Source organism: Heptranchias perlo, chromosome 22 (assembly GCF_035084215.1).
Source record: "Heptranchias perlo isolate sHepPer1 chromosome 22, sHepPer1.hap1, whole genome shotgun sequence".
In the NCBI taxonomy this organism is placed as follows: Eukaryota; Metazoa; Chordata; class Chondrichthyes; order Hexanchiformes; family Hexanchidae; genus Heptranchias; species Heptranchias perlo.
Genome location: NC_090346.1, coordinates 10,827,480 through 10,845,760, shown reverse-complemented (window position 1 = coordinate 10,845,760; position 18,281 = coordinate 10,827,480). Strand labels below are relative to the sequence as shown.

Sequence of the window (18,281 nt, the reverse complement as noted above, 5' to 3'; positions counted from 1 at the left end):
TGAAACTAACTTGATATAGCACAAGGAAAATACTTTTTAGTAAACAGCTAAATTAAACAAAAGTCTTGTCCGTCTTCTATGTATCTAGGAGAAAACATTTGATAATTTAGTATCATAAAGACTTCAGTCCACAAAACAACCCAAGTATTAAACACTTGCGTTGATACTAACCGCCGAGAATCTGTCCACATTCACAGTGCGATACTGGAAAGCGTTAATAGTTTTGCAACAGATTCCGAAATCGCTAAACTGCACCGTCTAGGTCAGTAAACACATTTTAATTAGGGGCAGATTACACATCAACTCCTCTTCTGTAGCTTCAATGTGGCTTCAAGTATTTGATAACACTGCCTGGTATTTAGTAACCCAGCCGGAGCGCGATATAGTAATTAAACGGTCACTTACAGAGCCAAATTTTGCAACTGCCAGCGCTGACAATCACAATGGACCCCCTGTATACTTCAAGTGTAAAGTACTTAATACAGGTTTAAACGTTGCAATGAACCATAAAACACACATACACGGTTTGTGATGCATGTAAGTTACTTACGATTTTTAAAAAATAATAAAACAATCGAAGTGGACGAGAGTTTAGCGGGTAGTTTTCCTTGGTGACCTAGTGTTATTTCATTTAAAGATGTAATATCCATTTTGACAGGCTGGTGCCAATTGACTGATTCATAAATGTAAAGATAATTAGCCATTTATTTCTGATTGACAAATGGGATCGTCTGAATTACGGCCTTATGTTCATATGCTTTAAAGTTGAATAAGTTACAGATAAGTATCCAACAATAAAGAGGAACATAGCGAGCCGCTTAGCGTGGAAAATGAATACTGCAACTTAATGTTTTTTTTAAAGAATGCATGTCTTTGAACAGAAATATGTATATGTCGTTTAAACCTATTAAGTCATTGAGCTTCGAGATGCTTTAACATTGTTTCTGATTAGGAAGCAAAATAAAAGCTAATTATGGTCTATAGACTGAAATGTTTTGTGTTTCATTTTTTTAAAAAAACCTTTCTTGGCAATAGCTTTGACGCCGAATATTTCTGGTGACCTCCCGTTTAATATTTACATAGTTAAAAGGATTCTGAGGGAGTTGGGCAGATCGTTGAATTTTATAAAGGTAAAGAAGAAAAATATGGATCACCCCTTTAAGAGAATCCCATGGCAAGGGCCAATCAGAGGAACGGCGACACGGACCAATCAGAGAGACGCAGCAGAGACTGATATACTGTAGCCGTAAACAAACTTCTGACAAAAAGTTTCTTTTCCAAGTTTTCTGTGACCAGCCGCCCTGCGAATATCGAAGGCGATTTGACAGGGACTCTCGCACCGAGCTGTGTCTCTCTGAGTGGCTCCTGTGGACATCGCTCGCTAGGTCTCTGCTCAAAGGAGTTTTTGCCCTGCATTTTATTTCTTAAATGCACAAATTGAAGCATGACTTTAATGTAGGATCCTGATTTTGTTTGAACTTGCATTTGCAATTTTTTGTTGCAGTTTTTAATTTAATAAAATACTTTTTTTTAGAAAGTTTTATTTTTTAAAAAAGACAAGTTTTTTTTTTGCTTTGCAATTTTTTTTATTGCAAAGTATCTTTTTGCAATTTTTTTTTTACATTTGTGGCTGTAACAAGACGATCGGATTTGCTACGTCGATGCTGAACATGACAGAAGAACACGATAAGATGATGGCGGAGGTGGCGTGCAGCCCGGGTTGCAGCGGCTCCGAGAGCGAGTCGGTGGGTTCCCCGGGCTCCATGTCGGATAGCGAGGCTCATCACGCCGGCATGTCCGAGTCGGAGGACGGCGGCGGCCGCCGTTCGCTCTCGTCCGCCAACGGCAAGAAGATGAGCGGCGAAGAGGACGAGCGCTTCCCGGCTTGCATCCGAGAGGCAGTGAGCCAAGTGCTGAAGGGATACGACTGGACCCTGGTGCCTATGCCGGTGCGGATAAACGGCACGTCCAAGAACAAGCCCCACGTCAAGAGACCCATGAACGCCTTTATGGTGTGGGCGCAGGCGGCTCGTCGGAAACTGGCGGATCAGTACCCGCACCTTCACAACGCCGAGCTCAGCAAAACCCTGGGCAAACTCTGGCGGTAAGTTTGTCCCCTTGACAAGATGATGAGAAGTAAATACGGCACTAAATTGGCAGCTTAAAATATTTACCCACATAATATAATGTAATGTGATTGTCCCTGAGCCTTTGGGATGTTTCTGAGAGAACTGATGCAGTATAAATGTAAGTATTACGGTATAAATATATAAATGCAAGTATTACCATACGGTATAAATGCTATATTAAATGCAAGTTCTGTAACATAATTTGAGCCGCAGTATTGATATCCAATATCTATTCCCCCATCTTGATACATATCTGTTTTGTATCTCGTTTTCTTCCTGATCTCTTCTCCCCTCACACTATCAAATTGAAAGGTTATGAACCCAATTGATAATATCTGGCAGTCGTTTTGGGGGGATTGAAGAATTGTCCTGGTTGTTAAGTACGATTTCGCTAGAAATACCGACCAGAGGATATCTTTATGAAGTCGTTTGCCAAGTCACTAGGAATAGGGACCAAAGCACTTGGTTACAGTATTTTAATGTCAATAGCTCATGTAATATAGGGTGAGCTTTAAGTATTTATAAATCTGTATTCCACTCGTTTTGTGACTTTATCGGGCGGGAAGATATGTTGGGAGTTTTTATAAGGGGAGAGGATTCTATCTGAACATAATTTACGGAATTGGTTCGTGGGCTTCGGCGCCCGTTTTCCATATCTATCTATATCTATATTGAGAGCAGATTCAATGGTCGAGGCTTTGCAAATAGCCAAAGGTTGAATCCCAATCCCCAGCGGCTGGGCTGTCACGGAGGGGAGTCCCGGCTCTTGTCGAACTGGCTGGCGCAGAGTGTCTGCAGCGTCCGAACCCCTCCCATTTTACGTTCCTCTATGATTACAAGGCAAAACAAAAACCCATATGTTAATGTTCAGCTCATTAAATAGTACTTATTACACCCAGGAATGAAAGTTAAGAAAGGGGTGGGAGAAGAAAGGCAACTTAATTTCTGCCATGTGAATATTGTCAGGATCCATTGGACGAATTTGAGCCCTCAATGTGAAAGGAAGACGGTCTTGTCGGTCACTTGATCCCTTTATTAAGACTAGGTTACAAATTGAGTGACGCAGATAAGCTTCCCAGACCACATAAGTACTTTTTGGAGACGGAATTCATTTGGTTACCGATTAAGGAAAGTGCAGAATCACCTATCCGTTTCTAAAATCCAGGGATTTCTCAGCAAGCGAGCTGGAAACCAATAAAACATCGTTTCATTAAATAGGAATCCCCATTCCCTACTTAGGGGGAATGATGAGATCGGTAGCAGAGAGGAGCTATGGGCAGCATTTACTTTTTTATTTTATTTAATAATAACTTTCAAAAGGGAATTGGATACATACGTGAAGGGGAAACATTTGCAGGGCTATGGGGAAAGGGCAGGGGAGTGGGGCTAATTGGATAGCTCTTTCTATGATTCTCTGGGAGGAGGAAAAGTAGCCTCGTTATATCTGTAAGGCTCAATCTAATCCATCGATTTGTTTTACTTTAAAGTTTACTGAGTGAGAATGAGAAGCGTCCCTTTGTGGAGGAGGCTGAGCGCCTGAGAGTCCAGCACAAGAAGGACCACCCCGATTACAAGTACCAGCCCCGTCGGAGAAAGAGCGTGAAGAACGGGCAGGCGGACTCGGATCAGGGCGCCGAGCAAAGCCACCTACAGGTGAACCAACTGTACAAAGGCGGCCATCCGTCCGACAGCCTCCCCGGAGGGAGAATGATTTCCGATGGGCACCACCCGTCTGAACACACAGGTGAGGAGATGGGGAGTTGGTGGTGGGGTGGTCGTTACAGGGCAGAATGGGACAAAAAACAGGGATACATTAAAGAAATGCATCCAGAACAAACGTAAAGCAAGCGAGGAGAATGAGGGGGAATTTAGGACGAAGCAGCGTTATACTTGGAATCTCAAGAGCAACATTCATTGCTCAAACCCTCTTTCAACGAGTTTTGACAGACGGGACAGGGGTAAGGGATTTAATTTGCCGTCGTGTGTTTGCACCGAAGCATCTCAGAGGAGAGGATGATTTTATCAGCATTTAATTGAGATGTTCAATCTTTAAAAAAAAACTATTATTATTTAAGAGTGGCCACACGCTCAAGAGTTGTGTTAAGGAGCGAGACTTTCGATTGCGGCACTGTTGTGGTTCCAGTTTCATTTGAGAGTCAAGTTCCTCTGCCAGGCAGCAAAACAATCAATTTACATTTCTTTTCCAACATGTAAACGCTTTCAATTCATAAAGGACCAGTCCCCCAGGGCAGAACTGTCAACTCTATGGGGGGGGGGGGGGGTGGGGGGGATTACTAAATAAGATTGTTTAGACCTTCTAATTTATGTTAACATATGCATAAAATGAGCGGAGTTTGACAATTAAAACAATTTAGTTTTTAATTGATGTGAGTTAGAAATAAATATTTCACAGAATTGCTAGTGGTTTTCAAATGTTAAGTTCTTGGTCACTCATGATTGCCACCATGTAATTGTTTGGCCTATTTTTGACCTTTTAAGTAAAGGCTTGTCCTTTTCTTTTGTTCTTAATCAGGCCACGCACAAGGGCCCCCAACACCACCCACCACCCCCAAAACTGATCTCCACACAGCGAAGCAGGAGCTGAAAAGGGAGGGGCGCCACATGGCGGAGACTGGCCGCCAGAACATCGACTTCAGCAATGTGGACATCAGTGAGCTGAGCAGCGAGGTCATCAACAACATGGAGACCTTTGACGTCCACGAGTTTGACCAGTACCTACCACTGAATGGCCATGCAGTGGCTCTCCCCTCTGACCACAGCCACGGACCGAACTCGGCAAGCTCCTACAGTGCGGCCTACATAACCAGCAGCGGCACTGCCCAAGTCATCTGGAACCATAAGAGTGCCTCGTCCTCTTCATCTTCATCGTCAGTCTCCAGTGAACCAAGTCAGCAAAGGCCGCACATTAAGACCGAACAGCTCAGCCCAAGCCACTACGGTGACCAACAGCATGGCTCTTCGCCTCAAACCGATTATAGCTCCTACAGTAACCAGGGTTGCACTCCTGCCAGTGCTGCTGCTGCTGCCTTTTCTGGCTCCCAATGTGACTATTCAGACGTCCAGGGTCCCAATTACTACAATCCATACTCTGGATACCCTTCGAGCATCTACCAGTACCCATATTTCCATTCATCCCGCCGCCCTTATGCTTCACCCCTCCTGAATACTCTGTCCATTCCTCCATCCCACAGCCCAACTAACTGGGACCAACCAGTCTACACAACCCTCACCAGGCCATAGGAAGTCCTCACCTCCCAGGAAATATGTTGGGGGGGGGTTGGGGAAACAGTGATCTCAAGAAGCCTTGAGACTTAACCAGTCTTCCATGGCATTATGCACTAATGAAGGACTGAACAAGTGGAGCACTGTGCCATTCCAGTTTAAGTGCCTGCTGATCCAAAAGGATGCCAATCCTGGCCAATGAAAACCACCACTTGCTTTTAGTTTTTAAAAAAAAGGAACGCAAAGCTTTTGGTCCGGACAGATTTAAGAAGCATTTCCAGGTCGATTACAGACAAGAATAGGAACCTCTAAAATCCTCTGTGAGGACAAAGTACACTTAAATGAAATTGGTCAAATTCTGCAAACTTTTTTTCCAGTTTGTTTTATTTCCTAAGTTTGTGAAAAGAGGTACTGCAAGTGTTGAGGAGTCCTCGAGTTTTGAAACGTATCATTTCTGTATTTTTTTCCCTTTTGTTATTTGGAATAGTTCAAGCAAAAAGAGATAAGACTTTCACATGGGATCAGGAGTTCATGTGTAATAATGGAGAGCCTGTCTTGAGGGAAAATAAGTCTGTTGACTTATTTCCCATGGGAATGGGAGGTACTTCTTGACTTTGATTGGCGTGCCAACTGTTTTCTGAATCGGAGCGGAAGCCGTACCTTATTAAACATGTTACATGCTTTGGAATCATGTGTTTATCACCCTAGCTGAGTTTCTGGAGAAAATGGTAACACTTTTCTAACAGAGAAATTCTAAGAAAGTTTGTTCCTTGTCAACTCGGGCTTTTGGGGACCAGATATTTTAGCCAACAAGCTGTGAATCTTTTAATTCTCCTCTACAATAAAACTGCACCTATATTAACAAACGCTGTCCGATAAGTAGTGTAGTCTAATACTGTCTTTTGTTTTCTAGTTTCAATTGTATGCTGAGCATATAAACTCATTTTCCATTTAAGTGCTAACTTGTGCCTTTAAATGTTTGCAAAACTAAAAAAAATTGATTTTTTTTAACGTTAATTTTTACTTCTATTTTTGGAAAAAAAGTGTTCATTTTGGCAAGGATATTCTTGGTGAATTCCTTTTTTTTGCAAACCGTTTTCTGTATAAAGTTTGAAAAAAAAATCAACTGTAACTTAACCATTCTGTTTGTACTAGAATCTTCTGTTAGAGGTATGCAGAATAATTTCTGACTAAGCAATGTTAACTTTTGTACAGGTAAAATTTGTCAAGATTAAAAACAAAGCTTTTTACTGTATTTTGTTGGTGTATCTACTTTTAACGAAAAGAATTACGTTTCATATTCAATTTAGAAAAAAGTTTTGTTGGACAGTAAAAGGTTAAATCTGGAATGAGAGGAATCTGACGGCGATTAATAATCTAAAAGATCAGTTTCCGGCTCTGTCATGTTCACTGAAGATCGATCTGAGGTTTAAGATCTAATGACCCAGTGTGTTATTTTTAATTGTGCCTCCAAAAATCATGTCCATTTTTGGCAGATTTGGGTTTATCGTGTTGGACTTTTGAGTGAAGTACCTTTTAAAACATGAAAATATCGAGCAACAAATTGAAATATTTCAATTTGTTTACTGTATTGCTAACTTCTTCAGTACATGGGAGAATGCTCAACAAAATTGCACAGCTACCTGCCTTGTTTATAAGGAAAGAAAGATTTGCATTTATATAGCGCTTTTCACTAACTCAGGACATCCCAAAGCGCTTTAGAGCCAATGAAGTACTTTTGAAGTGTAGTCACTATGTTCTTGCATCATTTTCAAGGGAGATTTTTTTTCTTTTGGTAAACCTGTACTTCTTCAAGTTTAATCGTTTTCAAACAATCTTAGAAATGCAGTCATTTTGTTCTTATTCTAATATAAACTAGAATTGATTTTAAAAGGGATTAAAAGCTTCTTTGTGGGCTATGTCCCACAAGTCTTACAGATGATGTACACAACCAGATTTCCTATAACATTGCTCATAATGAGTCAGGATAGAATATTTTATAACTATAGGGCTGTTACCATCAAATTGGAGAAAGTGTTACAGGAAGTGTGACACTTTTGCAGAAAGTGCACGCTATATGCCGCTTTTTATTATATAATATACAGAAAGAAAAAAGACTTGCATTTATATAGCACTTTTCACAACCTCAGGACATCCCAAAGTGCTTTACAGCCAATAAAGTACTTTTCTTTTTGAAGTGTAGTCACTGTTCTAATGTAGGAAACCCGGCAGCCAATTTGCGCACAGCAAGGTCCCACCATCAGCAATGTGATAATGTCCAGATATTCTGTTTTAGTGATGTTGATTGAGGGATAAATTTTGGCTAGGACACCAGGAAGAACTCCCATGCTCTTCTTCGAAATAGTGCCATGGAGTATTTTACGTTTACCTGAGAAGGCAGATGGGACATTGGTTTTACGTCACATCCAAAAGACATAAATATATCTCGATATATATATACATGAACCCCCAAGTATTCCACCGAGTGAAAAGCAATGTAACATTAGTGGTCACTTTCTGCTTGTTTAACGGCTTAGAACTGCAATTATTTGCATGACTAACATACTGATAGCTCCCACCTATTATAAAGTAGGTTACCCTGGAACCAATGGAAAATGATTTTCTGCTATTTTGGCCTTTTAGTCAAATAATAAACCAATATTACTGCACATTCTCCACCTGTTTATCTAAAAGTTCCTAGACCAGTGACTAATTACACTTTCTCATCAGTTTTACTATACAGTCCATACCAAATGTCTGATTGAATACTCTTATTTCAGTCAAAAGCAAAATACTGCAGATGCTGGAAATCTGAAATAAGAGTAGAAAATGCTGGAAATACTTAGTAAGTCAGGCAGCATCTGTGGAGAAAGAAATAGAGTTAACGTTTGAAGCATTTTCTACTCTTATTTCAGTGTAGGGCTGTTTTTTTCAGATTGTGCATTGCCAATATCAATGTTCTGATTAAATATTAATGTTTAACCATTAAATATTAATGTTTAATATGCAAGTCTAATGACGTCTGGGCTATTTGATGTTGCATCCAGAACAGAAATCATCACCCAGCTCCATGCTTACTTGCTCTAAAATTTCCTGTTTTGGATCTTTCCATTTGGTTTATGTCCCATTCACAGCATCGAGACTACTCGAGTCAAAATCACTGATCATATCCTTGTGGTCCTCAGTCTCTCCATTTCCCTCCACCACTTCGCCTCTGTGGTCCACCTTCAGGGGACTGCCTTCGTTTGATTCCATTCCTACTTGTCCCAGTGCAGCCAAAACACCTCCAGCAATGGTTTCTCTTCTTGCCCCATGGTTGTCAACCCTGGAGTAGCTCATGGTCCCATCCTTGCACCCCTACTTTTCCTTATTTACATACCAACCCTTGCAAGCTTTATCTGCTGGCATGGGATCTGGTTCCGTACATATGCCCAGCTCTCTCACTCCACCACCACCTTCCATTCTATAGCCACCTTTGTGTTATCAGCTGCCTATCTGACATCAACTTGTCGTTGAACCAGAACTTTCTCCAATTGAACATTGGGATAACAGACGCCATCTTATTTGCTTGCTACCAAAAATCCTGCATCCTTGCCAATAAATCACCAACAACAGTAACAACTTGCATTTATATAGAGCCTTTAATGTAGTAAAACGTCCCAAGGCACTTCACAGGAGCGATTTTCAAACAAAATTTGACACCGAGCTATATAAGGATATATTAGGATAGCTTGGTCAAAGAGGTAGGTTTTAAGCAACGTCTTAAAGGAGGAGAGAGAGGTAGAGAAGCGAAGAGGTTTAGGGAGGGAATTCCAGAGCTTAGGGCCCAGGCAGCTGAAGGCACGGCCGCCAATGGTGGAGCGAAGGAAACTGGGGGTGCGCAAGAGACCAGAATTGGAGGAGATCGCGGAAGGTCGTAGGGCTGGAGGAGGTTACAGAGATAGGGAGGGGCTTGAAAATAAGGATGAGAATTTTAAAATCAATGGAGAGAGTACTCTCATACTTTAGTTTGGCACTCCATGGGGTGTAACTCCACTGTGGTATCAAACTGGATGCAGCCTACCTGCAATTAATTAAAATGTGTAGACAACATGAATGGTGTCTCCTGCACTCTCAAAACATGTAAAGTTTAACCACTGGGACAGAGGATCTGTGCTTGTGTGTTAGCCACTCGTGCACAGAGCTCCCTCCTGGACAGCAGAACTGAAGTTTCATCCAGGCAGTGTATATGGGGTACTGTCTGGTTGAAACTTGCATTGTTGCTACCTGTCCCAGAACAGTATATTCACTCTAAATGCATACATGCAATCAGCTTGACATTCCAGGAAAGTTGAAGTTCCACTGTTGTTCTTCAATTTTCAACATATTAATTTCAGATTTGTTTTTCATACATATAAAATAAAATGAGTATTTTTGTACCAATTTAATAAAAAATAAAACAAGTGTTTTTTTTTGCTTTCTTGTGCTAATTTATAAATGGCCTGTCACTAAATAGTCTGACTGACTACAATGCAATGGGAAGGAAGCACAGCAAAGGTCAGGTCAAGATGAAATAATTATAGCACATACTGCACACCAGGGCAGTATGATGTTAAATGCTACAGGCTGCACTTAAAGCCAATACTAGGTGCAGTGTGTATGTTCAAGAACATAATCCATTAGGGACACTTGGAAATATAAAGACTGGTAATAGAAGTGTGAGGCAGTCGTAATACAACTTTAAGATAAACTCCTCACAAGTGGAAGAAAAAAAGACTTGATATCTTGAGCAGTTTAAATCTTACATCCATTTGAACATTCAGTAAAACTTGTGAATGGAATCATTAAAGTAGGTTGCTACCATGTACTAGAGTCTAACCTACTTTTTTAAAAGAGCCACCATTTGGACTATTTATTGGTCAACAGTTTATGAACAGTTCAGGGAAATGATGTTTACTTGGTGTCTGAATGTTATTTAAAAAAGAAAAACTTGCATTTATATGGCGTCTTTTATGACCTCAGCACGTCCCAAAGCTTTACAGCCAATGAGGTACTTTTTGAAATGTAGTCACTGTTGTACTGTAGGAAACGTGGCAGCCATTTTGCGCACAGCAAGATCCCACAAACAGCAATGAGATAAGTGACCAGGTGAACAAACGGCACCTCCGACAGTGCAGTACTGCTCTGGGAGTGTCAACCTAAATTTTGTGCTCAAAATGGAGTGGACTTGAACTGACAATCTTCTGACTCAGAGGTGAGAGTGCTACCAACTGAGCCACAGCTGACCTCTGAAGGGATAACTGCTTTTGTGGTTACCTGTAGGATGCTGGTGTTTACTACTGGCAGCAGACTGAGTGAGTTTGTATATTTTAGGGAGCTGCGATCAAAATATGTAAATGGTTGCTCAATAAAGGTTTTAATTTAATGTAACTCAGGCAATTGTTTTAGAATCCACATTTAGAGGGTATCACACTGGATGTGCCTTGCTTTATCAAGGGAGTTTGCACACAATGTCACGCACAGGGAGGACTGGGTCAATGAATTTAATTAATGTTTAACTATGACTGGACCGTAACCAATGGAGTCTGGTCCAAATTGTGTAATTTTTATCAAAAAGACATTCCAGTGCTCACTTTTATCTGTTACATTAAAATTCATTGGTGATGTTTGGAGATCATTAGAAAGATCTTGACATTATCCTATATGTAGTACATATACTTTTGTGGAATGTAGATCAAAATGGATATTGGACTAGAAGTGTGGCCAGAACAGATCTTTGATGCTTTTAATTTTGTCAAAAGCTACCTGGATGGTGGTCTTCTTTCTATTTCCTCCTGCACATTGTGACCATTTCATCCCCACATTCCTTTCCCTACCCACGCCACCTTTTTATGAGTTAGGTTCTTCCTAGTTCCACAGGTACAACACCATGTATGATTCCCAACTCATGCCAAAGCTTCTATCAGTGACAAGTGCCTCTCTTCCTCCCCTTAGATGGCCTAGCAATCTACACTGAGTGTCAGTGCCATATTACATTGTCTGTGTCATTAGAGCGGTCCCATTTCAACTAATAATTTCCTGGTTTTCACATATAAAGATTTCCCTCTCCTGCCTGTGGTAAATTAGAAGAAAGACTTGCATTTATATCACGCTTTTCATGACTTTAGGACATCCCAAACCACTTTAGAGCCAATGAAGTACTTTTTGAAGTGTAGTCACTGTTGTAATGACCCCACTATCTCCATAACACTTCCTTCGAACAATACAACCAACAATAGGAGCTGCCTGATGTTAGGAAGGTCATTTGGTCTGGCAGGGTAAACTACAGCCAGCACCATAAAGGACAATCATCTGACTGGAGATGTACTTGCACAAAGACATTCTGGCCATTACAAGTTTTCCCTGGTTGAAATGTCTCACCAAAGAGAGGCACTCCATCTAGTGGTCTAGCTGAGAACTGACATAACTCCAAACAGCAGCAGGTGGACTCAAGTGACATTCCCTCTTATACCTAATGTATATTGCGGAAAAACTTCCAGTGGATTTTGATGCAGCTGCCTGTGTTGTAACTGTGATCTGCGTTATCTCCAGACTCGATTATTCCAATGCTCTCCTCCCACCTACCACCCTTTGTATACTTGAGCTCATCCAAAACTCTGCTGCCTGTATTCTAACTCGCACACAGTCCCATTCACCCATCACCCCCTGTGCTCGCCGACCTACAATGGCTCCCGATCTGGGAACACCGCGATTTTAAAATTCTCATCCTTGTGTTCAAATCCCTCCATGGGCCTCGCCCCTCACTATCTCTGGAACCTCCTCCAGCCCTACAACCCTCCGAGATCTCTGCGCTCCTCCAATCCTGGCTTCTTGCACATTCCCAATTTCTTTCACTCCACCATTGTTGGCTGTGCCTTCAGCCATCTAGGCCCTAGGGGGTCTGAACAACTTCCTTATTTATTATCTCTTCTGTACAAAGTGTTCTTGTATATAGAGATATATAAAACTTCAACCAGATAAAACGAGGCTACATAAACATAACATGCCAGAGCGCATGGGGAGCTGGGCATTATTCGGCTTTCAGAAATGAGCAGACGTCTGAAATTGTGTATCTGCAGTACTGCTCCTGCCACATTTTATGCAAGCCCAGACTTGCTTAAACATTCACTTATTTTCAGCCCCTCTTTACATCTCCACTCCTCCAGCCTCCACCAAGGCTAATTATAAATGCCCATGAGAAGGTCTGAGGGAGTGATGTTGGGGTGACCCCCTCCTAGTATTTTTGTACCTTACACCTTCCATAATGCCCCAGCAATGATCATAGAATTACATAGAATGTACGGTACAGAAACAGGCCTTTCGGCCCAACTGGTCCATGCCGGTATTTATGCTCCACACGAGCCTCCTCCCACTCTACTTCATCTCACCCTATCAGCATAATCTTCTATTCTTTTCTCCCTCATGTGTTTATCTAACTTCCCCATAAATGCATCTATGCTATTCGTCTGAACTATTCCTTGTGGTAGCGAGTTCCACATTCTAACCAATCACTTGGTAAAGAAGTTTTTTCCTGAATTCCCTATTGGATTTATTAGTGACTATTTTATATTTATGGCCCCTAGTTCTGGTCTCCCACACAAGTGGAAACATTCTCTCTACGTCTACCCTATCAAACCCTTTCATAGTCTTAAAGACCTCGATAAGGTCACCCCTCAGTCTTCTCTTTCTAAAGAAAAGAGCCCCAGCCTGTTCAGTTTTTCCTGATAGGTATAACCTCTCAGTTCTGGACTCACTCCATGGGCAATAATGAGTATCAACCCAAGTTCTACCAGTCTATGGTATGTTAAGCACTGCTACCTCAGGTTCATTTCAGGATACCACACAGCTTTAAAATATTATTTTTTATTTCTTTTTAAGATTTTTAAATAGTCTACATAATATTGCAAGGCATTTTGTCTCATTTGAACACTCAGATCCTTTCCTTCCAGGTCACAAAGTACCTTCTAATTTTACAATCAAACTTTTTTAAGAATAGAAATTAGCAAGGATTTATTTTACACCGCAATTTATAGTGGGCCAGATTTTGTTTTAGCGGGGCATCTAACAGCATCTGCTGTTAGTTAGACTTGCCCCCTGCACCCTTCAGCTCAAAACATTTTTTGACCACTAAGTTGCTGAAAGTGCGAGCTGATAACGGGGCAGCGAGGGAAACAGGGCCTCTGGGACCTGAGTGAACAGAGCAAGCAACAGGATATCTCCTTAAGCAAAATCTGGCCCACTATAAATTGCGGTGTAAAATAAATCCTTGCTAATTTCTATTCTTAAAAAAGTTTGATTGTAAATTTAAAAGGTACTTTGTGACCTGGAAGGAAAGATTGAATGACTGAGAAATACACAGCGGAAGGACTGAGAAGGAAGTGCAAATTAGATTGGGTGAATTCAATGTCAAATCAGGTACAGAAAGAGAAATAAAGAGAGGGAAAGAAAGGTTGGATTAAGAGAGAGAGAAAAGAGAGACAGAAGAAAAGTAAAAAGTTGACATTTAAAAAAAAATTGACATTTTTAAAATCTCCAAAAACAATTAATACCTGAAGGAATGAGACTCCACACTTGTAATTGTTAATTTTCAGTGCCAAAGAGGTTGATTGGCAGTAACTAATAGTCATCACATTGTTAAAAGGGTACTTACTCTTGAAATGACAAGACTTGACTTTAGTTTGTATCTACTGTGCAAACACAGGAACTTCACGTATTCAATGCATTTCAACAGTGAGGCACAGACAGCGAGATGCCATTTTTGCGAAGCTAACGGTGGAGTGGCGCAACTCGGACAGCAACTTTTGGATATTGGCATTTAACCGCACATCTGCTCCTCGCCTGAAGTTGTTGTACCATTTACGCATAAATAGAGGACAGCACCGTTAGCCTCACTGTTATTTTGATAGCAAATTCTGGGCCATTGTGCTGTGTTTATAGCACGTGTACTTATTGCTTCATTCACTCACTGGTTCTCGCACTATACGCCAAATAGAACAGGAGAAAGACACATAACTACACCCTACGGTTTGCTGTAAACTAAAATCTACTGCACATGTATGTACTTTGTATTGAAACAGGTATGAACTGATTATTGCGCGCATGCATACTTGCGTCCATGCACAGTGTACAAAGTCAAAGGCCAAGTGAAGGTCATGCACCATTCTGTAGCTAGGCTATTTTTGTTCAGGCATCTCCTTATAGTTGTTTGGTGAGTGATTCTTTCTCCATTGCCTTACATTTTAGTTACAAAATTGGCAGTGTACAGAGGATTCTAAACAACTTAACATGAGGAATAAGTATCAAAGAAATAAAATGGGAAAGCTGGTAATGAAGGTGATGATTATAATATGATGCACTAATCCACTACTTTTAGATACTTAATAATGTGAAAAGGATAAATTAAAAAGTACAAATGCATATTCATAATTTTCATGTTTACAGCTTGTACATGCAATAGTTTTTCAGTTTTCCCCCCTTTTGTTTTCAAACTTGTACATTGTTTTTCTTGTATATCAGATGCCCACAATGTCCTAGGAGAAGGGTATAATAAAGGTATACTCCAGGAAATGTTTACTGATATCTTTGCTGGGGTAAGCTTAATTTTAGACATTGTTAGTGTACAGAAGGAAAGCAGGCAGTGCTCTCTTGGTGAGAAGCCAAGGAAACAAGGGGAACCTGCTGAATTTTAATGATTGGTTATTGTGTGCAAAAGGCCTTTGTCTTTTTTTTTATTCGGTGCACAATGAAAGAATTAATTGGGACAGAAAATGGCAGGGCATATAACTGACAAGTCATTAATGCCTTCTGTATGGCTGATTAGATGCACATGTGGGCGGAATTTCAACTGCATTTTTTCTCAGAAAGGACAGCAAGTTGTGAAGGAATGCTGTTCTAGAACATGTAAATACTGCCACCAACAGCTGCATATTTCCATTATTTTATATCTTTTTTTTAATCCATGGGCTGTTAACATTAATTAAACTGAGAAAGAGATGATTTACTATTTGGAAGGATTTTATTATCCGAACGCCTGTAACCAACTTTCCGACTCTTGCGAAGAACTCCCAGGCTTCAACATGTTTTGCTTTGCATTTTCTTTCTTCCATTCAGCTCAGAGGCGGTGGAAGAGCTTAGGTCATAACTGCTGCAGGTTATTTTGAACGCAAGCTTGCCATTTTGGGGGGTTACAACCCTGGTTATATGAACCTGCGCTCTGCCGTAACTTGTTTCCCAGGATCAGAGGATTGATCACAGCAGCGAGTCGGGGTGCTCAGTTGTGGTACTGTTTTGCCGCGTTAGCAATCCTTTTCCTCAACTGATTCCCCAACTTTGTGTTCCAACTTTCACACGGGGTTTTGTTGTTCTTCCGCCCAGTTTGTTTACTGGCATGTGGAAAGAGAACCAGGACGCAGAAAGTGATTTTTCTTCAAGAGTCTGCAAAGAGATAATACAGTAGACTGAAACCATTTTTTTTTGGTGTGGTAAATACTTCTGTATGTAAAGTGAGAGATGATGAGTATCGGGGGATGGAATATTTTCCACTTTCGTGTCCAGGGTCACCATCAAACACTCCTGCTCAGACACAGCACAGGTTATAACTGCTACATATAACTGCTCTAATAATACGCCTAAATGGAATCTCAGACGCACACCCCCTCCTAGTGTGATATGCCCATTTTTTCACACCAGTCATCCTTGTGGCCTATCTGAGGGAGACTGCCACCTTAGTGCTGAATTACAGGGCAGTGTAATACTGGAGATTCCAGTTCACAAGGAATTGGGTTGGGTTGGGGTGACACTTTGGGCCCTTACAGCCGGCAGAGAGGATAGACGTTAATACTATCACTCAGGATTGTTCTAACCCACTGTGCCACCCAGCCCTGAAGACTGCAGCAATCAAAACAGTATAATTATTTCAGAAATGTATTCCAGTGTTTCAGAACTGTTTCACATCCTCACCAATCGGAATTCTTTTCAGTATAAACACTGAGGCTAAAGCACCACGACAGTAAATTTTAAATTCTCACCAGGGTCCGCCGTCTGTTTATTGCTGCCTCCATTTTGTTCCAGCAGTCAGCTGGCCGAGTTATCAGGCCACCCATACAAGCCAGCAATTGCTGACCTGTACAGACCACTGCCCTTCCCCTCTCCACCACCACATTCACAAAGGTCCAAGAAAGATGTATAAATTTGTGAACAAGGCTTTTGGGCAAGAAATCAAAGTAAAAAAAAAACAAGTGTCCCAAATGCACTGAGTAACCACAACACCAGTGGATTAAGAATTCACAGAAAGGTCCACTATAGTGTAAAAGGCTGAGATGGCTTGTGTGAACTAGGAATAAATGAGGGTTGAGCCCATTGTCAAGGAAACACCAAGTGGTCACCTCTCATTTCACTTGTGACTCTTCATGATTATCAATATGAGGGGCAGTTATTGGTTACCCATCCTGGATACTTAACTTCATTGGCGAAGGATAGTGTCTGAGAATAATGAAGACTGAAATACCTTTAATTGCCTTGTACCTAGCAACTAGCTCATGGTATCTTTTGTGGTTTCTTAAGCAGATCCATCAGTCAGAGAACACATTTCCTTCCAAGGGTGAGGATGGCACCTCTGCCATTTTTCTCCCATTTTGCAATAAATAAGAACTGAGGAAGCATTGTTGTAAGTTTTGACTAGGAGGAATAAAGTGTTAGCCTAATTGGGCTCAATCTAACTGGGAGCAATACAGAGACAGCTTAACTAGGTTCAATCTAACTGGGAGTAATACAGAGACAGCTTAACTAGGTTCAATCTAACTGGGAGCAATACAGAGACAGCTTAACTAGGTTCAATCTAACTGGGAGCAATACAGAGACAGCTTAACTAGGTTCAATCTAACTGGGAGCAATAGAGACAGTCTAACTAGGTTCAATCTAACTGTGAGCAATACAGAGACAGTCTAACTAGGTTCAATCTAACTGGGAGCAATACAGAGACAGTCTAACTAGGTTCAATCTAACTGGGAGCAATACAGAGACAGTCTAACTAGGTTCAATCTAACTGGGAGCAATACAGAGACAGTCTAACTAGGTTCAATCTAACTGGGAGCAATACAGAGACAGTCTAACTAGGTTCAATCTAACTGGGAGCAATACAGAGACAGCTTAACTAGGTTCAATCTAACTGGGAGCAATACAAAGTCAGTCTAACTAGGTTCAATCTAACTGGGAGTAATACAGAGACAGCTTAACTAGGTTCAATCTAACTGGGAGCAATACAGAGACAGTCTAACTAGGTTTAATCTAACTGGGAGCAATACAGAGACAGTCTAACTAGGTTCAATCTAACTGGGAGCAATACAGAGACAGTCTAACTAGGTTCAATCTAACTGGGAGCAATACAGAGACAGTCTAACTAGGTTCAATCTAACTGGGAGCAATACAGAGACAGTCTAACTAGGTTCAATCTAACTGGGAGCAATACAGAGACAGTCTAACTAGGTTCAATCTAACTGGGAGCAATACAGAGACAGTCTAACTAGGTTCAATCTAACTGGGAGCAATACAGAGACAGTCTAACTAGGTTCAATCTAACTGGGAGCAATACAGAGACAGTCTAACTAGGTTCAATCTAACTGGGAGCAATACAGAGACAGCTTAACTAGGTTCAATCTAACTGGGAGCAATACAGAGTCAGTCTAACTAGGTTCAATCTAACTGGGAGCAATACAGAGACAGCTTAACTAGGTTCAATCTAACTGGGAGCAATACAGAGACAGCTTAACTAGGTTCAATCTAACTGGGAGCAATACAGAGTCAGTCTAACTAGGTTCAATCTAACTGGGAGCAATACAGAGACAGCTTAACTAGGTTCAATCTAACTGGGAGCAATACAGAGTCAGTCTAACT

General features: G+C 41.0%; 1 protein-coding gene across 1 annotated transcript; it reads left to right on the top strand.

The window, feature by feature from the left end:
• The first annotated feature begins 1,286 nt into the window (after positions 1 to 1,286).
• On the top strand, positions 1,287 to 6,597 carry LOC137340469 (transcription factor SOX-8-like). Its single transcript, XM_068002918.1, has 3 exons — positions 1,287 to 2,104; positions 3,617 to 3,873; positions 4,663 to 6,597. The coding sequence occupies exons 1-3, from the start codon at positions 1,662 to 1,664 to the stop codon at positions 5,388 to 5,390; spliced, it is 1,428 nt and encodes a 475-aa protein (XP_067859019.1). The 5' UTR covers positions 1,287 to 1,661; the 3' UTR covers positions 5,391 to 6,597.
• Positions 6,598 to 18,281: the final 11,684 nt, after the last annotated feature.